Raw genomic sequence first — 25,054 nt, 5'->3', positions numbered from 1 at the left:
CAAGGCGCAATCAGACACGCGCCCCTACAGCCATCGCTGGAGCGATAGGGCGGTCACACGCTTGACCCAAGCTCGACTCACCAGCTCACTCGAGATCCAACTTGGGCTCGGTGTGCGATGGCCCAACTTGCGTGATTGGACCGACTTGCCAGTCAAGCGAGTCATGACAACATTCCTGCGGAGGGAGCTGGTAGGAACGTTGGGTTGCTCGGTCAATGGCCAGGGTCAACGGCGGCGTGGTGTATTCCGCAAATATGCCCGACTGTGAGGGCGGGCACAAGCCGGTGTGAGTAGGTTAAACGTTGAGTTTTATAAGGGCACCACGGGGTGACCAGCCCCACCCAGCCCCTCCCCATCTGTGTGTGAATAATTCCTAAGGTGAGGCAAAGTGTCTCCCCGCTCAAAAATGCAAAAGCCCACCCCCCAATATATCCTGGGTTTAGTGACGAAATTCCACATTTCCATGGCAGGGCCTAGTATATCCATTTAATGTCCATTGTTTACATCCGACAAAGTGGTACATATTTTATAAACCCCCAGAAAAGTTGATATTGCCTGGGTCAGGATCAATATCTCAAGTTCACTGCAGCGCATAGTTTCATCAATATATATTGAAAATGTCAGCCACAATAAACTTCATAAAGGACGGTGTCAAATCCAAGTTACTTTGTTTATTATATAAAAAAAACCACCACAACGATACGTTGTGGTGGCTTATGACGAATAACTCAAAGCAGGCTGTAGTCGGCCCACAAAAAACCCCCAACATCAACGCAAGGTACGACGCACCGCGTTCACAGAACACACCGTGTCTCCCGACTGTGTGTGAGTGGGTTTGACAAGAAATGTGCATCCCAGGGCCCATTACGCTTTGCAGTATCTTAACGAGTACACGCTACGGCCGTGTAAAGTTACGTTTTTTTTGTTGTTGTTCCGCCCCAACTGCACAAAAAAAGTACAATGCCGTTTATTCATTATTGTACCATTCTTGCACACCGCGGGCAATAATGAAATATAAGCAAGCGTCTGTTTCATCGCCAACGTAAAATAACATTTCCGACGGCCAACGGGGCTTCTCGCCAAAATATTCTCGAGCAAATATTCCTCGTTTCGAGCAAAATGCGAAACCTCGCAGTTGGGGTTTTGACTTCTCCAATACCCCCCCCCCCCCGTTTTCAAATGGCACAGCCGAGGCAGCGCGCGGGGTCCCCCGCCGGCAATTTTCCGTGCCGTGCCGTGGCCCAACCACTTGGCTCCACTGGCCTCAGAAGACGCCGATCTGAATCTGAATCTATCTCGGGGAGTCGCGCAGAGCCAGGGAGCAGGGCCATCGATGCGGGTTGCGTTCTGATGTCGAGCACGCTGTGTGGATACGTGGCGTCACATTATCTGCGTGCGTGCGTGCGTCTCGGGTGTCACCGCGTTTGCGTGCATGACGTCGGTGGCACGGCTTTTGGCCTGGCTTGGCATGGCCTCAGCGCGGCTCACATGTGCAAATGGAAAAAAATATCAAGTAATAGAATCATCCGCAGGCAGGGTGTAGCCATTAATGAAATGCAATTCGGGTTGCTCGGTGTTACAGGCACGTAAACATCCATGAACATCACACCATGGTTTAGCAAAAAAAAAAGTGCATTATTACCTTTCTTGGAGATAAGGTAAAAACGGGTAGCCCTACAATCACTCGCTCACACGACTGCTAGGATCCGCCACTAGAGGGAGCTCTAAATAGGCCCTCTAGAGAGGGTGTTTGGCCTACTCTTCTACGATGCGAGCAGGGGTCTTGGAAGAAGTGGGGGGGTACCTACGCTTACTCCACCATACATGACCTGCCGATCGACTCACCTACTACGGTGTCCTCAATAACACTACATATGTTGAACTTCCTTCGCACCGTACGTAGCCAACCGTGTTAATTGGAGGTGCAACCTGGACTGCTGATTAATATGGTAGTGGGGAGGGGGGAGGGAGGAGGTGGGGAATTTAAGAAACCTGCCCCCCATTGTTTCAACTGCCGTGCCGGGAAATCAAATAATCGAACCGTCGACCTCATTGATCGCAAGCCCAATTGTGCTGACCGTTACACCACGGAAGGCGACCCCCTCTTGGGAGTGTGCTGGGTGATAAATAACCACGTGAAGCGTAGAAGCGGAGAAACCAATCTCTCTGTGGCTGCCCTCATTCCTTGCTTACGGGTTCGTCGGCCACGTATAACCTGCGGCTCTTTTAAACGACTGCCTTGTGACACCTTATTTATTAAGGACCCACCACCATCTGGGAATTCGGAAAAAATGGCTCTTCTTGTTGTATTGGTTGCCGATCCCCTGGTCATGTACAGCGTTGTGTTGTTCGCTTATATATTGAATCCGCCTTTCCCTCCACTATGCAGAGTTCAGAGTATATGTAATCTCCTAGCGTTCACATCTCTTTTCATTCAGCTCCACTTCCTCAACAAGCTTTGCAGTTGCTGTCTCTACTTTCGCATTTCAACGTGAAATTTGCAACATTGTGTATTGCAGATTTCTCTATTTCGAATTTTTTTTTACTTTTTTTTATTACCAAGTAAAGCCCATTGAGCTTATACAGCTCTTTTTCAGAAGTGACCTGGCCACCAATGATATCCCACTGAACTGGCTTATCATCATGTGGAAATGTACAATAGCAGCCAAATCCTCTGAACGCAACTAGCGGTGGTCGCGGCAAGCATAGAGAGAAGGTGGGAGTGAGCGGGGACGGTGGGTAATCTCGTGGGCAACTTCACGAAAACCAACATTCCATTCAGAGCAATAAAATATTGTGCTCCCGATGTGTCTGAAGTACATGCTTTGCAGAACAACTGAAAACAAAGGTGGAAGCCGGGTGGGGTTTATGCCATTTAAATGAAGCTACTTTAAAGGAGAACACAAGAAAAAAGTTGCTTCTGAAATTTTAAAATGGCCTTAAACACTCCAAAACGTCTCTGAAAAAAAAAATTCGACAGGAGCTATTCATCCTTCATTACATTTCGTGACTCGCAAAACTTTGTCCTTTTAACACTTTCAACAAACGTTTGTCAAAGGTGATCAATGCAAAAAAACCGTCCAATTCAGAGTGCATCTCTCGGCCCTCGATCCGCCCATTTTGGGCCGGCGTCAGGAGTCGATGGCGCCCCTTCGCCCACGGGGGGACGGCGCCCAAATTTCCCCGCGGGCCCTCGCGCTGGCGCCGCTTCCCCCGGCCAGCGGCCTTCGTCCGCCTCGACCGTCACGATGAGCAGGAGCGGGGAGGTGACGGCTGCTTCGTCCGCAGCGCGCGGCAGCCCGGAGGCCTGCAGCGCCGGGCCTGCGGCTCGATCCCCCTCCTCCTCCCCCGCCGCCGCCGCCGCCGCCGGCGTCACCATCTCCACGACGCTGCACTCGACGGGCGAGAAGCCCGGCGACGCAGCGCGCACGTCCGCGGTTTCGACGCACAGCTTCTCCAGCTGCTGGTCGTTCACCTTGTGCCGGCTTTTGTAGTGAAGCCTCAGGCCGCGGTGGCCGGGGAACTTGGCGTCGCAGTCCTTGAAGAGGCATCCGAACGGCACGGTGGGCGGCTGGCAGCGCCGCGGCTCGGCAACGCGCTCCTCCACCGCGTGCCCCTCGGCGTAGTGGGAAAGCAGCGCTGTCCTGGAGAGGGCCTCGAATTTACAATGCGACACTCGGCAAACGTGACTTTTGGAATTCGTTTCACGAGCAGGGGGCATCCCGTCAGATACGCGGATGCCGTTGTTGAAGCGCCTCGCGATCGGCGCAACGGTGTGTTCAGAGTAACGTTCACCCTGTAAGCCTGGTCTGGGTTGAGTGTGCACTCTGTGGCCGGTGAGAGGCATGTGTTGCGGGTTTAGGCTGGGGATAATGTGCCGCTCCACCGCTCCTGGAAACACGCCGGCTGGGTTACTGCTGCCCTCAGTCAAGGGATCTTTAGATCTGTAGAAAATAGGGTTTGCGTTGGTTGATAAACTACAAACGTTCGTGATGGTGAAGTCGCTGTTGTCAATGCACTCACTGTTTGAGATAACCTGCGGGTGTAAGCCAGAGTCCGCAGTCAATTGCGAGTTCATAATTTCACCACCTCCCACTTGTGAACCGTCTGGAGCTCTCAGATCAACACCAAAGCTAGCGCCACCTTCCACAGCCACAATGCAGAACTCACTGGCGGCCGAGTTGTTCACCACATAACTGACCGCCTCGGCTGTCACCGGACGCATTTGGCATGGCGGGTGACCTCTCTCTGAGAATGGGCTCGTGAAGGGAGGTACGCAGTTTGTCTTGTGAGCGAGGTGTCCACCCAGAGACTTTGGACTATCGAACGCTCTGTAGCACCTGCTGCACACGTATTTCCCATTTTTGTAGATTGCCGGCCACTTGGCGTAGCGGTTGTGGGAGCACCCACTGAGCAACCTGTCACGCTCCTGCGCCAGCCAGGGACTCCACGTCTCCTGCTTCTCTCTCTGCAGCGTGAGCAGCGTGTCCGCCCCGGCCTTATTGTGCTCGATGACCAGCGACTCTGGGAGCATGTACTGCTGCGGGGACGCAGCCCGCTTGTATTCCTTGTGCGACACAGCCACGTGCTGCTTCAGGCTCCCTGGACACATGAAGACGCGCGTGCAGCCATTAATTCCACACATGAGCTTTTTCGGCACCTTCTTCCTCATCCCGGCCAATGCGGCCTTGCCATCTTCCCACGCGCAGGCCAGGTCATAGGGTCGCTTTAATAGCATTTCTGTGTGTGCCTTGCGGGGCCACCTGTGCCTGGCCTGAGCAGTTTGCTGGGAAATTAACGTGTGTGAACTTTCACCTCCTGAACTCACTGGGCCTTGCCCACACTGCCCTTGCACGGCCACCCGATCGAGCGAATTCTCGCTGGATGCACCCTCTTTTCCTCCGAAATCATCACCGGATGCTGCCAAGTCACTAGGAGGCCTGCCGCAGAGACCACCCATACGTGGCTTATTCGGTTGGCGATGCGACTGCACTGGAGTGTTCGTGGTGAAGGACTTGACGGGCTGGGACATGCATTGGTTCTCAGCAAGCCTGTAGCCTTCCTCCCTGCTGTAGCCATGACAATTAATGTAGTGGCCCGACAGAGTACGCCGTGTTGCCGCTCTGTACTGGCATGAAGCAACGCAGCAGGGGATAAGTCTGCCCGTCACTCTTGCAGGAAATGCCGTCGAGGGCATTGCGTCAGCTTGCTTCCGAGAAACGTTAACTTCAACGGAATGGGAGACTCCTGGGTCAACGTCATCTTCATCCAAAATCGAATGGAAGCCCATCACCATGCGGATTGCCTTGGTTGTGAATTGAGGGTCCATGAAGGCGGTCTTGTTGTGTTCGGCTGGTCCTTGAGAGATGCTCAAAAGGTTTGGAGGGGGACATATAAAAGCGGTGGGTGCACTTACACTGGTCTCTCCTCTTGCTACTAGGGCCTGCTCGCGAGACATCCGTGGGTTGCTTTCATACGTTTTCCAAAAGTCTCGTGGCGTGTTAGAAGACGTTGAAGGGCAGCTCCCTTCAGACTGGATGTGTTCCGCCTCGGCACTCAGAGAGAGGCTGCAAACATTAGTTATGGAAATTGTTCCATCGCAAACTTCACTGTCGGCGGAGCTCAATCTGGGTGGGGAACCCTGCCTCCCCGCAACCAGATTTGATTTAGTTTCTTGCCGTTCCACTTGTGTACCTTGTCCGCAAGGCATCAACGTGCACCCTTTATTGGAAGGGGAAATGCAGCCACTGCGACAAGGTTTGTCGGTTACGTGTGGCCACTGCTGAACTCTCCTCTGGGGCTCATTTCCCAACATATCCAACTCAGGTGCTGACAACTTTTGAGCAACGCAGTCTATTTTTGACCGAGTAACATCTTCAGAAGTTACATCTTTATCATTGACAACACCCGAAAGCCCCAACTCACATGGGGCATCTCCTCCCACCTCCATGCCTTTGTCCACGCTACCATCAAAAACGTTAATTGATTGTTTCTGCTCATCACCATCGCTCATCCACAGTGGGTGAGGTACGCAATTTTTCCTGGCAGACAGGTGGCCGCCCAGTTGTTGCGGGCTGTTGAACGTCTTGTAACACTTGCAGCAGACATACTTGTCGTTTTTGTATATCGCAGGCCACTTGGCACGCTTGTTATGGGTACAGTCAGCCCGTACACTCTCCCCCTTTTGTTTTGGAATCTGCACCTCTGATGACGACTGCCTTGGTACGGCCGTCTCGGCTTCCTCAACGGCGTTGCCTCCTTCCGCGGGCTTCACGAGGTCACGTTCCTCCGTCGCAGCTTCGTCGCAGACTCCATGGGAGACGCTCACGTGCCTCTTCAGGCTGCTCAGCCAGATGTAGGAGCGATTGCAGCCACTGACATCGCACACAAACTTCGGCTGACCTCCCTCCTGTCCCACCTTGGGCTCCTGGGCGGCGATCGTTTTTCCGTGCGATTTTTTTGGACTTGCACAGCAAGGCTGGCCCATCTCCCCCTTGCCCCCTCCACCGGTGTCGAACATGTCCCAGACATCGACGTTGCAGACGGGGGCACACAGGCGGTGCACCTGCTCATGCAGTTGGGCGTCTCGACTCTTCCTGAACCTTGTGCCGCAGTCCACCTCTGCGCACACGTACCAACACCGACCGCCGTGGACCTCCACGTTCGCGATGCCTTGACCTGAGGCACCCTCACATTTCACGGTCCAGACGTCGACGTTCTTGCCGTGCTGTTTGCAGGGAGCCACGGTGCTCTGGCGGCTTTCCGCCGTTTCGGAGTCTGTCGTGACGGGACCTGGAAACACATTTTTGTCTGCGCTGCTCAAATGTTCTGCCCTGCAACCGTCTTCAGAGGGTGCTTGGCTGATGAGGATGTGCTCCACCGCTGCCACCTCCTTGGCCCTGTGATCCACCTGCATTGGTGTTTGATAAACCACATCCAAACATGCTTGACCCACATCATCCACCTGATTTAACTCCAACCTCACCACCTCCTCCACCGGCCCACGGTCCACCTGCACCATCTCATCCTTGTTTTCCACCTCCTTCATCACCTCCTTCGGGTTTACATATTTGACCTCCTGCTCCACCTGCTCCAGAGATCCATTGCGTACCTCCTTCATCACCTTCTCCACCCCTCCATGTTCCACCCTCTGTTTCACCTCCTCCACAGCCCTAACGTCCATCTCTTTCATCAACTCCACATGTCCGTGGTCCATGTCCTGCTCCACCTCCATTTCCACCTCCTCCACGGCCCGGCCGTCCACCCCTTTCAACTGCTCCACCACCTCCACATTGCCAAAGTCCACCTCCTTTCGCTCCTGCTCCACCTCCTCCTCCACAGTCTGATTGTCAATGTATTTCATCTCCTCCACAGTTCTAATATTCACATCTTTCATCACCGTCTCCTCCACCTGCTGCTCCACCTCCTCCACGGTCCAATGGCACATCTCCTTCAACTCCACCTCCTTCGTTGCCCCGATGTCCACCTCCTTTTTCCACTCAATCTCCTCTACAGTCTCATTCCCGACCTCGTCCGTTGTGCCACCATCCACAGCACGTTCCAACTCCTCTATGATCCCACCGTCCATCTCCTGCTCCACCCCTTGCTCGACCTTCTTCTCCATATCACTGTTGTCCACTCCTGGTACACAGCACGCTGGTTAACAACGCCGTGGTACAGACAGACCCATAATTATTACCCAGACATCTCCCTCCTCCCGTCCTGAGGCTGGGTCTCAAACTCGAACCCACGTCAACGTCTTGAGCTTCTTCCCTAATCACAGGTAGTCCTCTACTTACGACGGAGATGCGTTACGACGACCCCATCGTAAGTCGAAAATATCGTAAGTCGAAGATGGCCTAGCCTACCCAGGAGTCTTAAAGAATGGTGATAATTTAGCAAAACAGAGCAATTCACAGTACCCTACTGTATAAACTATATACTGTATGTATTTATTAATTACAATACTGTATTGCACAGTAAAATGTAAAGTAAAAAAGCACAGTAAATTCTTAGCCTACCTATATGAACTGCAATTTAATAGAAAGTTTTTTCAGGAAACAATCCTATCTGCTATAAAAATTTTAACATGCATTGAACGTATCGAATCGTCGTAACCTTAAATGAAATCGCTAAAGCTACGCATCACACCATGCATTGAACGTATCGTAACGTATCATATTGTACTGTGCTCACCAAGATTATGTCCTTCGTTTGCATACTTGAACGATGTTAAGGTTGTTGATGGCAATTTTGTCGTATTGCTATCGCCATCGTAAGATCGAAATATCGTAAGTCGGACCCCATCGTAACTCGGGGACTACCTGTATTTACAGTACTACCGCCAGTACGGCGCTTGTGCCAGGCTAGGTGCACCTTGAGGCCAAGTAAGGGATCACGTGGCAGACCCAGGGTGCCATGGGATGAGTGAGAGAGATTGATGGCAGCCTAATGATTTACATTACCGCCAGCACGGCGCTTGTGCCAGGCTAGGTGCACGTAGAGGCCAAGTAGGGGATCACGTGGCAGACCCAGGTGCCATGGGATGAGTGAGAGAGATTGATGTCAGCGTGATGATTTATATCGGTGACAAAGATCCCCCACCATGCAGGCAGAGCTGACACTGCAGGGGCAAGTGCCGTTAGCGAGTAGCCACCGATGAAGGCCGACACGGCGCACGAGGGGGTGGGTGGCCACCACCACCATCAACCACCACCACCATCAACCGGCACCACCATCAACCACCACCATCATCATCAATCAACAACCACCACCATCACCCACCATCAATCAATCAACCACCACCACCATCATCATCATCAATCAACCAACACCATCATCATCAATCAACCACCACCATCACCCACCACCACCACCATCATCAATCAACCACCACCACCATCAATCAACCACCACCATCATCATCAATCAACCACCATCACCATCAACAACCACCACCATAAACCACCACCACCACCATCAACAACCACCACCATCAACAACCACCATCCATCATCACCACCACCACCATCAACAACCACCACCATCAACAACCACCATCCATCATCACCATCACCACCGCTACCGATGTTGCAGTCAAGCGCCTGTTTACTTTTATAACACTCGTTACGAGGCACGGCGCATTCTCCTCAGGAATTGTTTTTTTTTTGTTAAAAAAAAGACACGCATTAACGATGATTAGTGATGATGATAATAACGGCACCGTAACGACAATAACAATAATATTAATTGCAGCGATATTAACATCAGATACAGTACTGCGTTGTGCAGAGGCCGAACAGAAGGGTGAGATGAGCGGTCACGTGACGCGAGCCCCGTACCTCCATGTTATGTCGGTGACGTCATCGCGAGTGACGTCACGGGGCGAGGGGAGGGGGGGACAGTGTGTGGGGGGGCGCAGAATCGAAACGCTCTCGTGAATCTGTTCGCGTTCACATTATGCAAATGATATGGTAATTATATTGTAATAACGTCATAGTTATGCTAATGCATTGACCGACTTGGTAGTACATGGGACTCCTCTACTTACGAACGAGCTTAGTTCCAGAGGTCTGTTCGTAAGTCGATTTGTTCGTAAGCCCAACTTTAACTCCTGTCGAATCCAAACGTGTTGTACGGCGTGTACACTAAATACGGGGATTGCCTCTAAAAGTTGTAATCTCCTGCAGATGTAGATGCCACTGGTTCTTCACGTTCTGCAGATGTAGACGCCACTGGTTCTTCACGTTCTGCAGATGTAGATGCCACTAGTTCTTCACGTTCTGCAGATGTAGATGGCACTGATTCTTCATGTTCTGCAGATGTAGATGCCACTGGTTCTTCACGTTCTGTAGATGCCACTGGTTCTTCACGTTCTGTAGATGTCACTGGTTCTTCACGTTTGCAGATGTAGATGCGACCGATTCTTCATGTTCTGCAGATGTAGATGCCACTGGTTCTTCACGTTCTGCAGATGTAGATGCCACTGATTCTTCATGTTCTGCAGATGTAGATGCCACTGGTTCTTCACGTTCTGCAGATGTAGATGCCACTGGTTCTTCACGTTCTGTAGATGCCACTGGTTCTTCACGTTCTGCAGATGTAGATGCCACTGCTTCTTCACGTTCTGTAGATGCCACTGGTTCTTCACGTTCTGCAGATGTAGATGCCACTGATTCTTCATGTCCTGCAGATGTAGATGCCACTGGTTCTTCACGTTCTACAATGCCACTGGTTCTTCACGTTCTGCAGATGTAGATGCCACTGGTTCTTCACGTTCTGCAGATGTAGATGCCACTGGTTCTTCACGTTCTGCAGATGTAGATGCCACTGGTTCTTCACGTTCTGCAGATGTAGATGCCACTGGTTCTTCACGTTCTGCAGATGTAGATGCCACTAGTTCTTCACGTTCTGTAGATGCCACTGGTTCTTCACGTTCTGCAGATGTAGATGCCACTGGTTCTTCACGTTCTGCAGATGTAGATGCCACTGGTTCTTCACGTTCTGCAGATGTAGATGCCACTGGTTCTTCACGTTCTGCAGATGTAGATGCCACTAGTTCTTCACGTTCTGTAGATGCCACTGGTTCTTCACGTTCTGTAGATGTAGATGCCACTGGTTCTTCACGTTCTGCAGATGTAGATGCCACCACCGTCATCGATTGCGCGGTGGTTGGGCTTACGACTATCCGAACATGGAGCTGGACACACGGATTGGGTTTGTTCCGATCTCTGAAAGTTCAGAAGTCGCATGTTCGTAACTAGAGGAGTTCATGCATATGACGTAACAATTATAGTTGTTCCTTTGCATCGTCAACCATAGGAAGCAGATATCTATAATAGGCGACGTTTCGGGTAATGGCCCTTCACAGAACACGAGAGGTTAGAGGTCGATGTGATTTTAATGAGTGACTACTGTGTGGTGTTACAGCATCTTGGCGTGGTCTGGGACTGTTGTTTTTGCTGTCTTGCCCAAAATCTTCATAAATCGGGACTTTTTAACACATTCCTGCGGAGGGAGCTGGTAGGAACGTTGGGTTGCTCGGTCAATGGCCAGGGTCAACGGCGGCGTGGTGTATTCCGCAAATATGCCCGACTGAGGGCGGGCACAAGCCGGCGTGAGTAGGTTAAACGTTGAGTTTTATAAGGGCACCACGGGGTGACCAGCCCCTCCCCACCCAGCCCCACCCCCCACCCAGCCCCACCCAGCCCCTCCCCTCCCCACCCAGCCCCTCCCCTCCTCACCCAGCCCCACCTTCCCCACCCAGCCCCTCTCCACAAACCGCCACTTTTTTCAAATTTGCTTTCTGTGGATTTCACACCTGATGATGATTGCTTGTGTTGCAGTCGAAACGTCGTGAGAATTTTTATTGTTTTATATTTATATTATTTTATTATTTCCCTTCTACGTGACTTTACCGAAAGAACCAAGAATATGAGTAACTAATTGGCACGTTTTGTTCACGTGACAAACCTTACGAATTGACTGTCGGATCGTGGTGGGTTTAACGAGTTATATTTACGCGATCGAACCCGCGAAAAAAACCTTCTGGATATCGGTCGCGAAAGCCTACGTGTCAAACAGAAAATATAATGCTCGTCAGGTCGAGTTTGGTTATACTGGTAGGAACCCACTGGTTCCACCAGCCCACAGGGGATTATTGTGTCCGTCCGTCGTGCAGGGAGGGGGTGGGTGGGGAGGGCGGGGCTGGGTGGGGAGGGTGGGGCAGGGTGGGGAGGGAGGGGCTGGGTGGAGAGGGTGGGAAGGGGCTGGGTGGGGAGGGTGGGGCTGGCTGGGGGGTGGGGCTGGTCACCCCGTGGTGCCCTTATAAAACTCAACGTTTAACCTACTCACGCCGGCTTGTGCCCGCCCTCACAGTCGGGCATATTTGCGGAATACACCACGCCGCCGTTGCCCCTGGCCATTGACCCAGCAACCCAACGTTCCTACCAGCTCCCTACGCAGGAATGTGTTTTGTGCTTTGCATCACTGCCAACGCAGCATCACCAAATAATGTCTCGATTCATCTCGACAGCTTGTGTGAACATGTACTTTTCGTGTGACACGATTGCCGATTCAAATCGGCAGTCCGCATCTCTTGAGATGGTTCAAAGGTCGTCAGGCATCCGTATGTTGAACTTCTTGCGCACCGCACGTAGCCAGCCGCGCTAAACGGGAGGTGCAGATCGGACTGTGAAACTCTCCTGTGCTGCATGTTCTGAACCGAGTAAGCTCAGATACAGGTGCTGTGATGGAGTTCTCGCGACTGGGACACAAGCATTACATTCTAGATTTGAAGCTTTCGTGACTGCAAGGATTCATCCTCTTAGGTTTTTATCGGTATAGTCACGCAGTTAAATAATAAAAATAATAGAAATAAAATCATTGTTTTATTGATATTTTATTTCTATTATTATTTCTATTAGCTTTTTTCTATTAGGTTTTTTCGGTAAAGTCACGTAGGTAAAAAAAATACAAATAAAATAATAAATTACGTTTCGGAGGCAACACAAGTCTCCGTCATCAGGTGGGACCGTCACAGCTAAATTTACTGTATCAAGTGAGGAAAAATCCAAGGTGCACCAATTGTTCCCTTTTACCCCCCCGCCCCACCGTTCCATTCCCTGGCTACCACATTCAGATGAACCCCTCCCCCTTAACTTGTATTTAAGAGCTTGTCTCTTGGATTTTGCCTCACTTGATACAGTAAATTTAGCTGTGACGGTCCCACCTGATGACGGAGACTTGTGTTGCCTCCGAAACGTCGTGATTTATTATTTTATTTCTATTATTCTTATTTTTTTATTTTACTTTTTACCTACGTGACTTTACCGAAAAAACCCTAAGAGTACAAGCATTACACTTCATGGAACAGAGGACCTCTGTGTCTGGAGCCAGGCGCTGTGTGGAAGCTGCCGGGCCTGATGCCTACTTGTTCGCTCTTCCGTATTCTTGGGAAATGTGAACCTAAATTTCGATTTAAAGCTTTTGTGACTGCAGAGATTCATCTTCTTGGTTCTTTCGGTAAAGTCACGTAGAATGGAAATAATAAAATAATAAATAAAAATTTTACATAATAAAAATTCTCACGGCGTTTCGGCCACAACGCAAGCAGCCGTCCTCAGGTGTGGCCGAAACGTCGTGAGAATTATTTTATGTTTTTTTATTTTATTATTTCCATTCTACGTGACTTTACCGAAAGAACCAAGAAGAAAATGCGAACCTCTTTACAGGCACAGCTGTGCCCGTTAGAACAGGGATGGGGGTTGCTAAACTTAAAAAAGGGAGCCAATTTTAGATTTTGTCTTTGACAAAAATAGTTCAACAGGCGCACCACACGCACAGCTGTTCACAAACAGCAGGGATATTGCAGATGACAACACGTGCCGACTTAAACAAAATAGGTGATGGAATAATCTGCGTCTATTTAGTTTTGTCTCATTTCGTTCTTCTTTAACAATGCAGATTGTGACTGTTGTACATTTTGTCACCAAGACATTCCATAGTGCCATTTTTTATCAATTATCTTTACGTTAAATTGCGTTTAAGATTTTTTTTAATGTAAATTGCTGCCCACAAGGCGGCAGCCAAAGAGCCGCCGCATGCGGCTCTGGAGCCGGAGGTTGCCCACCCCTGGGCGAGAGACATTCAGCATCGCCTGCCTACAGTGGATTCGAGGTTTAACCAGGCTGGATTGCGTGGAGCTCAGATCCTCGAAAGATACGAAAGTTTCGGTGAACTCCGGCAAGCGATGCTGTGTTGGCTAGGTCATGGAGCCCGCATGCCCACTCACCGCATGCCGAAGAAGCTTCTGTTCTATACACGTGACAAAGCAAATTTATTTTAAAAAATATATATACAAATTCAAAACTTTATTTATATTAAAGTTATAAAAAAAAGTTTTTTTATTGAATAGTAAAGACTAACATTTTAAAAGGAAAAAAATTCTAAACAATTATAATGCATTATTAAAATTAAGGCATAGCCAATTATAATTATTGCATTCACATATTTAAATAATGTGAATCTGAAAAAGTTCCGACACTGCCCTTCAAGAAACCTGAAATGAGAACAATTAAACTCACAACTCGTACATGACATTGGCACGATGCCACTGGTCCAAGTCACTATTCGATGATAATGATGACGATTTTAGATCCATACAATGATCCACATTGATCGGGGGGGACCTCCTGGACCAACACAATCTTGGTTCATAATAAAGGTTTTTGGGTCAGATCGCGTGATTTATAAATGTGTCGTAACCCTCCACCACTCGACACGGCCAATCCGTAAAAAATGTGTCACGTTTACAAAAGACACATTTTCTTGTTGTGGATTTCACACTTGATGATTGCTTGTGTTGCAGTCGAAACGTCGTGAGAATTTAGTTTTATATTTTTATTATTTTATTATTTCCCTTCCACCGAAAGAACCAAAAATATAAAAGACAAATAGTTCACTATTTTAGCCCACCGGTGTGTTGAAGAGTGAATCAACACCATTTAAAATTTTGAGTACGACGTTTTGCTGGTAATTACATTAAGCTTCATCGGGCTATTTGCTGTTTGGCCGTGTCGGGTGCTGGAGGGTTACGACACATTTATAAATAACGCGATCTAACCCAAAAACCTTTATTACGAATAATAATTGGTCGCGAAAGCCTACGTGTTAAACAATCTTGGCTCATGTGGCATGCTCATCTGTGAATTTGCATCAACTCCTCTGCATGTAAAAAAAACAATTGTTCTACAAGGTACCGCTGTGGTGACAAATGGACAACAGCCATCGACTGAAAGTAATGCATTTACTGAGTTACAAATAAGTCAAAAGCAATACATCGTGGTCACGAAATCATACAAGTGTATCTCTGCAAGGTTTTCATTAATTTTTAAGTTTATTATAAAGTCGTTTCGTAGCAAGCCCCGTAAAGCGACGTTCTATACACCAAAGTCAAAACTCAAACCAGAAAAAAAGACTAAATGGAAAAACAAAACTGAACTGATAGTATAAACTCAATGTTTCGTTGCCAGTGGAGTTTACACGGTAAACGTGGCAATATCAATTAAAAGAGCACCATCAGGTCACAACACAGAAATGTTACATTGGCATTGTGGGGAAAACAATTGTATCCTTAGCAGAGAACATGATAGTTTGTAAATAAAAGGCAAACCTGCTATGATAAGTCTACATTAACAGGCGGTTTCACTGGTGTAATGGGAGTTTTTTTACAAGGTTGAAAATGAAAACCACTATGTACATACCACCTTACAACTAAACGTGTTTTCCAGAAAATAATTAACCCAAACACAATAGATAAAATTAAAAAGGTCGATTCCCGAACGTGACATTTTTTTTTCATTCATTTTTTTTAATACATGCTCACAGCCCTCGTCACTAGACACATTAATACTGCTGACGATCATTGTGTGAACGCACAACGCTACGCTTGCAGATCCACAGCCACTGGCAGGAGAGAGTCCCGCGGATCAGAGTTCCTCTGCAGCCTCTCGAGGATCACCACAGGCTTCAGGGACAGCAGCTGCTTCACCTTGAGCTGCGTGTGCTGAAGCAGCCGCTTGTCCAGCACCAGACGCAGCCCCTTCACGTGCCCGGAGACCTTTCCCGGGATGACTATCACCTCCTCGAAGCTCGACCTCCTGTTCTCCAGCGGGTGCAGCACCGGGTGCCTGTGCGCGTCCGGCCCCGACCGTCGCAGGTGCAGAGGTCCCGCGCCCATTCCCCGCATGGGCGCGACGCCGTGAGCCCTGCGCGTGGCCTGCAGGGGCTTCTGCCTGCCGTCCGCTTGCTTCACCCAGATCATCCCCTTGTGACCGCCGCGACTGCCGCGGCCGCCCCCGCCTCCTCCTCCGCCGCCGCTGCCGCCCTGCTGCCTGTGGATCTGCGAGTTTTGCAAAAACTTGATAAACGACGACTCGAAGCCCACGGGTTTGACGTTCTCCAGCAGCTGCTGCAGCGGACGCTCGCGCTCAACGGCGGCCGGGCGTTTGTCGGGCGCGGGGGGTGGTGGTGGTGGCAGGGTAGTGGGCGGCGGGGTCGTCTCGGCCTGCTGCTGCTGCTGCTCACCTTTCGAAGACTCCCCGTCTCCCTGCACTTCCGAGGTGACCTGCGCCGCGCCCTCGCACGCTTGTGGCGGCTCCGAAGTCGCCTCCGTCGTGCCGGCAACCGCGGCGGCGTCCGTTTGGTCGGGCAGCTTCCTCGGGCGGCCTCGCCTGCGCTTCGGGTCGGACACCGAGACGCCCTTCAAGATGCACTTCTTGTCCAGCCGCTTTGCGGGAACGCGCTTCGTCGCCGTCTGGGCTCGCAGCTGATTCTGGGAGCCGAGAGCGCCCTTTGAAAATCCAGACACGTTGGACAAAAAGTTCATAGTTTCCGTGCCACTGCCGTTCACGACGTCGAAAGTCGTGGTGGTCGAGAAACTCGAGCTGGAATCTTGCGGCATCGGGATCAGCTCTCCGCACCGATTGATTATTCCCGACGGCTCCAGGTCACCCTCGAGCAGCATGCGCACACCATTGTGTAAAATGTCAGGGTCATGCTCAACTTTAATCACTCGCGGGTCATGCTCAACTTTAATCACTCGCTGACTCTGCATCTCTTTCCACACTCCTTCTTGCTTCGGCTTCTCCAGAGGCTTCGTCTCGGTTTTCCCTTCCTGCATCTTGTCGAGGAAACCTTCATTCCACTTGCGCCAAATGTACTCGTAGCCCCGACAGATTACCAGCTTTTTGTAGTTGAAATTTAATTGCGTCGTGGGCATCTTGTGAACCACTCTGTAGTGTCTCATGAGGCTATACTGGCTGCGCACAACTCCTGCACACTCCTTGAGCATGCAAGGATACTGATCTTTGCATATGTCCTTTTTGCAAATCTTTAGCATTTCTAGCTCCGTTTTCAGTAAGCTGGGGCAGATGGCGGTTGGCGGGGGGCCTTGCGGTGCAGCATCGTCACCGCCGCTCTTTGTAGTCGCAGACGGGACGTCGGGCGGAGCCTCCGTCACAACACACTTCTCTGGCTGCTGTAGCTGCTGCTGCTGCTGCTGTTGCTGCGGCTGCTGCTGCTGCAGATGCTGCTGTTGTTGCTGCGGATGCTGCTGCTGCTGTTGCTGATGCTGCTGCAAATGCTGCTGCTGTTGCTGCTGATGCTGCTGCTGTTGCTGCTGATGCTGCTGCAGCTGCGGATGCTGCTGCTGCTGTTGCTGCGGATGCTGCTGCTGCTGTTGCTGTTGCTGCGGATGCTGCTGCTGCTGTTGCTGCGGATGCTGCTGCTGCTGCTGTTGCTGTTGCTGCGGCTGCTGCTGCTGCTGCTTTTGATGCTCACAATGTTCCACGTCCGAGGCCGGCGGGACGTCGGGCGTCTCCTCTTTGCTCACCTTGAATGCGTTCTCAAGCGAGCACTGGTCCCCGGAGCTGCTGAGCTCTTCACTCTCGTCCGTGGTGCCGCTCTGCTCACACTCCGAGATCTGGACGCCGCCGTCAGAGTCGGAGAGGCGCGGGCCATCCTTGCCGCCGAGGTGCTTCTGCTTGATGTGAGCCTGGAGGTTGAGCGCCACGCCGAATGAGGCATTACACCCCGAGAAGTTGCACGCGAACGGCTTCTTTTTGGGCGCCTCGAAGTTGATGCCGTGCTGGCTCTGCTGGTGCCGCTGGAGGTTCGAAAAGCGTGTGAAGGAGCCCAGGCAGTTGGGCTGGTCGCAGCGGAACTCGCTGATGTACTCGGTCGGAATGGTGCTCCGCACCTCCTCCAGGGTCATGTGGTGGTTGTAGGAGTAATGGCGTATCAGCTTGTACAGCTGCGTGAACGACTTGCCGCACTCGATCAGGTTGCACTTGTAGAGTCGCATTATCTTCACGACGGGCGGCTCTTCCTTGTGCTTCGCCACGTGCTGCTGCAGCTCTTCCTCCGTGTCAAACAACGCCTTGCACCACTTGAACGTGCAACGGATGCCCTTTTGCTTGATCTTGTTTTTGATCTTCTGCTTCACCTTCGCGTTGATCCTCGCCTTGATGAAGTTCTGCAGGGCCTTGTCGCTTAATCCTTTGCTGGATTCACCGCAGCCGACGCCGCCGCCGCTGCTGCCGGCGATGGCGGCGGCCTGCTCCTGGACAACCGGCGACTCTTTCGACTGCAAAAGCTCGCTCAGCGACGAGCTCCATTTCCTCTCCAACTTGATGGCCTCCCTCAGGCACTCCTCCTTCACCATGTCACCACTTTTGCGAGCCGGGTCCCGATCGCCGCTCATCGGCGGCGACAGCGGCGACGGAGCCATGTCCGGAGCGGTCACGTGCGGCGGTGCCACGTCGCCAAGGTCCGCCCCGTGCTCCTCGTTGGGCTCCACTTTGACGATGTGGTGCACGGGAGTCGAGCAGGTGGGCCCGGCGTCGTCCTCCTGCGGCAGCCCCGTGGCCAGGGTGGTCGGCGGCGGCACCAGTATCTTCTGCTGCGGCGGAGGAGGAGGAGGCTTCTCGTCGGCCATCTCCTCCGAGCTGCATCCGACCGCCGCCGAGTCGGGCAGCAGCGTCGGCGGCGCCAGGGCGTTGAGGGACTCGCGGCACAGCTTCTCCAGCTGGACTTCGTCGATCTTGTGGCACCCACGGTAGTGCGACCGGAGGTTGGAATTTCGGGTGAACGACTTCTTACAGTCGGGCATCACGCAGCGGAACGGCGTGAAGGTGGACTGGCAGTGGCTCAGTTGGGCGACGTCGTTCTTGCTGTAGCTGTGGACTTTCGTGTAGTGGTTTACCAGTGCGCACCGCGTCAGCGCCCCGTACTTGCAAAGTGAGATGTGGCAAACGTAGGGCCTGATCTTCATCTTGGATGGGCGGTCAGATTCGTCGGACGATCGCTTCCTCTTCCTCGGCTGCTTCACGACCTGCGCGTCGACGCTGTCGGAAAACTCTGGGAAGAACTCGTCGTCGAAGCCGAACCTCGGCTGTCCCATGCCGGCGTCGCCCCCGCCGGGACTCCAGTAGTGCTGATCGTAATTGGTGCCCGACCACACGCTGGCGTTGGCCGCGCCGTTCGCCTCGGCCCTTCCGTCCGGGTTCTCAAAGTCCATCTGCCGCACCGTCTCCAAAATCTCGCTCACGCTCATCTCCCCGAAGAGTCCACCCTGGATGGTGGGGTAGACTCCGGACGGCTGCAGGTCGGTCGAAAACGCGCCAGGCTCCACCGCCTCGACGCCAACCATCTCCACGTGTGCCCGGAAGCCGGGCGGGGCGCCGCCGTCCGCGTCGCCGTACTGCCCCATCATGCCCTCGGCGTTCAGGTCCGGCGGCGGAGGCTTGTAGAGGTACGCGGAATCGGCGAGGTTGATCTCGGGGCTCGAGAACGGCGGCTTGTAGGACGACGACGACAGCGGCCGCTCCGACACGCCACCGTCGGCGCCCGTGAACGGCGCCCTGTAGGGATACGGCGCAGACGTCGGTGCGCAGCCGTCGAATGATGGCAGCGGAGGGTCCGAGGAGCTCAGGAGGCCCGGCACCGGCCCATCGTACGGCTGGTTGTACGGGTCCACGTTGATGGACGGGTCCACCTGAGAGTTGACGGCGTACGCCTGCCTGAAGTGGTCGGTCACCTCCGCCGCGGGGCTGCTGCTGCGCATGAGATTCTCGCACGGCTGGATGAAGGAATCCGACGAGTTTGAGCTCCAGTCCGTCCTCTCGAGCGGCGGCGGCCTGTAGGACGGGTCGCTGGAACTACTCTCCAGGGACCCGTCCAGCCCTTGCGAAGTGCCGGACAGGTCGGCGTCGGCGGTCGGGCTGAAGTCTTCCGTCTTCACGAAGGTGAGCTGCTGGGCATGGCCAGACAAGGCCTGGAACTCGCCACCTTCGGACGCGTCGGAGCACAGCAAGTTGGCCTGCCGGAGGGTGCCTTGCTTCATATTCACGCGCGATAACGCGGCGGCTTCTTGACGCGTGGCCTGGGTCCTCCCCTGTGCCATCACGTTGTGGGCGTCACCACGGGCATCCGGGAAGCCCGCGCTGGCGGATGGCAGTAACCTCTTGCATTCACCAGGCACGTCATCCAGATCCTCCTTAGCAGCGCCATCGCTCCCGTCAACTCCGTCGTCGTCGTCGTCATTAAATGTGTCCATCATCACCATCTCGTTATCCTCCGATTTGAACGCCGATTCCTCCTCCCCCCGCTCACCCGCCATCGCTTCGTTCGATTCATTCTCGTCGCTGTCCCCAGACCTCCCAAAGGGAGGGTTGCAGTTTTTCTTGTGGGCCAGGTGCCCGCCCAGCGACTTGGGGTTGTCGAAAACCGAGAAGCACCGGCTGCACATGAACTTGCCGTTCTTGTAGATCGCCGGCCACTTGGCGTAGCGGTTGTGCGTGCACCCGGTCCGGATCCTAATCTGGCGCTGCAGCGGACGCGACCGGACCCTCTCGCGCTGAGCCTTCTGCAGGGCATGCAGGGCGCCGCTCGCCGCTCCGCCGCCAAACATTCCGGCCGTGCCGTCCTCGCCGTGCAACATGCCCGGCAGCAGGTGGCGCTCCTTGGTGACCACCTGCTTGTGCTCCTCGTGCGACATCACGATGTGCTGCTTCAGGCTCCTCAGCCACGTGTAGGCGCGCGTGCAGCCGTTGATGCCGCAAAGGAACTGCTTCAGCGCCTTCTTCTTCACCTTGACGAAGCCCTGCGCCGTGCCGACGGTGCCGAGTGCGTTGCGCATTTTGGGATCGACCATCACGTCGCCGTCCTCCAGGTTCTCTGGCAACATCATCACGAGATCCGAGGGCGCCTTGCGCGGCCGTCCCCTGCGGCTCTGCGCCTTGTCACCGCCGCCGCGGCCGCCCCCGCCGCCGCCGCCGTTCGATCTGTCGCCCTGCTTCACGCGCAGCTTGGAGATCGGCTTGCGCGGGCCCACGCCGAACATGTCGCACACGTTGACGGAGCAGGAGAACACGCCGAACTGGTAGTGCTTCGCCTCGTGCTTGTACAGCAGGTGCCTCTGGCTGAAGCGCTCGGGGCAGTCGCCGTAGCTGCACACGGCCCTGAAGTGCTTGTGCCGCAGCGAGTGTTCGTCGACTTCCTCGGCGGTGCGGAATCGCTTGCCGCAGTCCGCCTGGATGCACACGTACGGGCACGGCCCCCGGTGGATCTTCATGTGGTCTTTCTGGTGGTCGGTCGTCTCGAACTTCCTCTTGCAGAAGCGGCAGCTACGCCGGCGCGCCTCCTGCTGCTGCACGAGCGCGTCGATGAGCTCCTCGTCCTCGCCGTGGAACATCTTGGCGTGGGCCAACATGTTCTTGAAGTACTTGAACAGCTTCTGGCAGCCGTTCGCCGGGCACACGAAGGTCTCTTCGGTCCTCGCCGGCTCCGCGGCTCCGTTAGCCTTATCGGGGAGATAGGAAAGATCTTTAGTCTCATCGTCCGAGCCCTCGGGGTCACTGAAAGTGATAAAATCCTTGCCGTAACCGGTGCTCTTCCTCACCCGGCGGTGGTTGATGGGGCGCCCGTACGAGCTGCTGCTGTTGTCGCTGCTGTCCCCTCCTCTGTCGTCGTCGTCGTCCCCGGACAGCCTTTCCGAGCTGAACAGCTTCTTCTTCTGCAGCTGCATCATGTGGCGCACGCGCTTCACATGCATCTGCACGTGCCACAGGCCGTCCTGCAGCTCGCGGAACTCCTTGGGGCACAGAGGGCAAAGCAGCGCGCCGTTCACGATGTGCTTCTGCGAGTGCCGCACGATGCGGTGGCCCAGCACCTCTCGCCGGCACAGCCTGCACTTGTGGAAGATGGGCGTGGCGATGCGCTGCCCGCCGATGGACCTCATCTGCCGGCGGCCCCCGTTGAGGCCGTTGGAGCGCGTGTGCTGGCTCGTGTTGGACAGCACCTCCCGCCACGAGATGCGGTCATCCTCCGCGGAGATGATGGGCTTCTCCTCGCTCGCCTCCGCCGCCTCCACCTTCTCCACCTTGACGGGCACCTCGATGGCTTCCCTGAGCTCCTCGGCCGAGCAAATCTCCAGCGCCGTGTCGCCCAGCAGGATCAGGCAGCGGCTTTTCAACTTCTTCCAGTCCCAGAACTCGGGGTCAAAGGGCCAGTGCATCTTGAGCAGGAGCAGCAGCTCGCAGCGCAGCGAGTTGGCGATGAGGCCCGTCTCCTCGGTGTAGCGCTGGTCGGGCTGCGTGTATAGTGCCTCCACGGCGTAGAAGGCGTCGACGGAGGGCTCCAGGAGGAACTCGGTGAGCTGGCAGGCGCGCCGCACCTCCAGGTCGTCGGGCAGCAGGCAGCCGACCGTCTTGCAGAGCGACGCCGTGATGCCGTGGCCCTCCTCCTTGGTTTCCATGCGAAGGCCGCGGACGCACAGCTCCACGCACATCGACGAGCCCACGGCCTGCGTCTGCACACCGGGAAGAACTGCATCAGCCAGACGTCAACGCTTCACTGCCGTTGCGTGACAAGAACTGTTACTTTTTTTTGTTTCTGTAAGGTGCAAGCCTGAAATGTCCTGGTCATGCCACTGCTGGCACAGAGAGCTCCGTTAGCTCAGGAAGCTCCAGGGAGTCCCTCGAATGTGTATTTTTGACTTATCCTTTACACGCTGGCCAGCGTCTTCAAATACAAAGACAAGAATCCCCCGTGTAGCCTTAACAGACTGTCAGGGGCAAGTGCTGTTATTGAGCACCTATGAAGGCCGGTACGGTACACGAGGGGGCGGGTGGCCAGCACCACGCTCGGCCGCCTTTGTCGCCCCAGTGACGATGTTTACACACTGCACGAGGTAGTCATTTGAGGCTGAGTCAATCTAGGGGAGGCCCAGGACCGGTTCAGATAATCGTCGCTGGTGTTGGCCGTGAGCGGGAATCCAACTCAGATCGCCGGGTTCGTAGCGCAGTGCGCCAACCGCCACACTACCACATCGCACTTGACCTGCCCATCAACAAAATATCTGTTTTGTAATTAGCCTCATTATATTACAGTTGTGTTAATTTGCCAAAGAATAAATACGAACGGAATTTCGGTCTTTATTCTTAGGCAAACAGGATTGGTGATGAGATATTGCCGACGTGTGTGACCACCATGCATTTAAAACTACCAATGCCACTGGATACAGGGGACCTGTAAAATCTCTGAAGACGGACACAATTCACGCGTTCCAATTTCATATGCCCATAAATGGCACTACTAGTGTGGAAGCTGCACCTCCGACTGGATGACTTTGATGAGGAAGAAGAGATGGTAGACGTTCTTGGAGAGAGCAGCGAGCTGGCGACATGACTCCAGGAACATGTTGGGGTCGAACGTCTCTGCCTGCCGCTGCAGCTTGCTCCAGAAGAGGGTCAGCTCCCTGCGGCACAACGGGGGTCACAGGTCAACGGCTCAACAGTCAGCATTCGATGACCCTTCAAAATGCCACCCTCGTGAGTGGCCCACCTCGTCGTCGATCCTGGTTTTGAGCGGTGCACCGGACATCACCTCCTCGCAGCGACAATACTACGCCAGGATTCGCCGATGCAGTGGCATGTCTATCGCGTGTGCAGGCGGTGCAACTACACCATGGCGAACAGGCCAGAGGGCCCAAGCGCAGGGGTAAGAAGGGGGGCAGGGGGAATTTGGACAGGTAGCCCCCCCACCCCACCATTTTAATTCCTGGCACCAGGACGCATACTAAGCCACTGCCAATACACGCTCAATTTGACCGAGTGACCATCAGAGTTTCCATTGTGCTTTTCGCAAGAGCAGCCATAATGTGTCACATGGCCAGAATTTAACTATCAATGTGGACAAACCAGTGCAGAAGAAGTAACGCTGAACGGAATGGAAGGCATCAGAAGGGTGTTTTGTGTGTGTGTTAAGGAATTACGTGATGTTGTAGTCTGGAGGTTGGCTGTTGATTAACAACCGAAGAATCTATTCCATGGGGGGCTGTGCTGTGAGCTTACGGTGTTGGGGGTGGAAGTTGGGGGGGGGTGAAACCTGATGGGTTAAAGTCTACGGCTCCACTGGCACTTACCATGCGCACAGCCCAACGCTCAATGAAAAAAAAACGTCAGCCCAGTCTAAACAACAAAAATATATCAACGACTTTGCTCCTAGGCGCCCCCTTGTAATGGGCGATTGTTATCCAAACAGCTCTCGCTTGGTTAACACGAAGGAAGCGACAACTCCCCCCAAACCTCGCGCCACACGCTCCTCACACCACCCTCTCCTTGACTTAACACGCCTCTAGTCTGACACAACTTGGGTCGAACAGGTTGGTAAATAAACCTAATTGATTCTAGATTTGAAGCTTTCGTGACTGCAAGGATTCATATTCTTAGGTTTTTTCGGTAAAGTCACGTAGGTAAAAACATTAAAATTTATTAAAAAACATTACAATTTCTTAATTTAATGTTTTTACCTACGTGACTTTACCGAACAAACCTAAGAATATGAAACCTAATTGAATATAAATATAAAAATCCTTTCTCTCCCTCTCAACTTATTCACAAATTGCTACCAGTGGTAACAACCTCCACAGCACGTCATTCTCTTCTTGGTTCTTTCGGTATAGTCACGTAGGAAAGACAGCCCTGTTCTTCACCTGAGGACGGCTGCTTGCGTTGTGGCCGAAACGTCGTGAGAATTATTTTATTATGTTTTATTATTTCCCTTCTACGTGACTTTACCGAAAGAACCAAGAAGATGAATCCCTGCAGTCACGAAATCTTTAAATCTAAACGTCATTCTCTGTACAATGTTATACAGAAGCATGCATGCGTGTTTTTTTTTTGTTATCCTATCAAATAATGCATTTCACAGCCGCTTTGCCAATGAAGGTTTGCCCATTCCGTGTAAGGTATGGGGGGGCTCTTTGACCAGACTTTATCGCGCTGGTCAGTGCGAGATAGTGAAAGTGGGGAGGGAGGGAGGGAGGTGGGCCAAGTTTGGTTCAGATTTCACTCGCTGCTGATGTTAGGTGTGGGTTGGGAATCAGGTCGACGGGTTCATGTCGACGGGTTCATGTCGCAATGGGTCAAGCTTAGCTCTGCAACCACACAAACCCACCCCCCCCAACCTGTTTTCATACGTTAATTATTAAACC

The 25,054-nt window shown here is 52.9% G+C and overlaps 2 protein-coding genes across 7 annotated transcripts in view; both read right to left on the bottom strand.

The window, feature by feature from the left end:
• Positions 1 to 634: 634 nt before the first annotated feature.
• Positions 635 to 9,368, bottom strand: LOC144950301 (uncharacterized). 4 transcript variants are annotated; one of them, XM_078880390.1, is made up of 2 exons: positions 9,342 to 9,368; positions 635 to 7,641 (listed from the first exon to the last, which is right to left on the bottom strand). In XM_078880390.1, exon 2 carries the CDS (start codon positions 7,622 to 7,624, stop codon positions 3,086 to 3,088), a length of 4,539 nt encoding a protein of 1,512 aa, XP_078736516.1. In that variant the 5' UTR covers positions 7,625 to 7,641; positions 9,342 to 9,368; the 3' UTR covers positions 635 to 3,085. The 4 variants fall into 4 exon arrangements, with proteins under 4 accessions (XP_078736516.1, XP_078736517.1, XP_078736515.1 ...); XM_078880391.1 differs by lacking the exon at positions 9,342 to 9,368 and adding an exon at positions 9,280 to 9,338; XM_078880389.1 differs by lacking the exon at positions 9,342 to 9,368 and adding an exon at positions 8,197 to 8,919.
• A 5,424-nt stretch (positions 9,369 to 14,792) lies between these two features.
• Positions 14,793 to 25,054, bottom strand: part of LOC144950298 (uncharacterized) — a 48,868-nt gene continuing 38,606 nt past the window's right edge. Inside the window, exons 7-9 of one of the 3 annotated variants that reach the window (XM_078880382.1) lie at positions 23,173 to 23,317; positions 16,087 to 22,369; positions 14,793 to 15,901 (exon numbers count right to left, since the gene is read on the bottom strand). In XM_078880382.1, the coding sequence (XP_078736508.1) occupies positions 15,489 to 15,901; positions 16,087 to 22,369; positions 23,173 to 23,317 (6,841 nt within the window). In that variant the 3' untranslated portion in view covers positions 14,793 to 15,488. Of the gene's footprint in view, positions 22,370 to 23,172; positions 23,318 to 25,054 lie in introns of all 3 variants that reach the window. The other 2 variants (XM_078880381.1, XM_078880380.1) reach the window with 2 other exon arrangements.

The sequence above is a fragment of the Lampetra fluviatilis genome, chromosome 57 (genome assembly GCF_964198595.1).
Source record: "Lampetra fluviatilis chromosome 57, kcLamFluv1.1, whole genome shotgun sequence".
NCBI lineage: Eukaryota > Metazoa > Chordata > Hyperoartia > Petromyzontiformes > Petromyzontidae > Lampetra > Lampetra fluviatilis.
The sequence above is the reverse complement of the archived record's forward strand: the minus strand, read 5'-3'. Positions and strand labels throughout refer to the sequence as shown.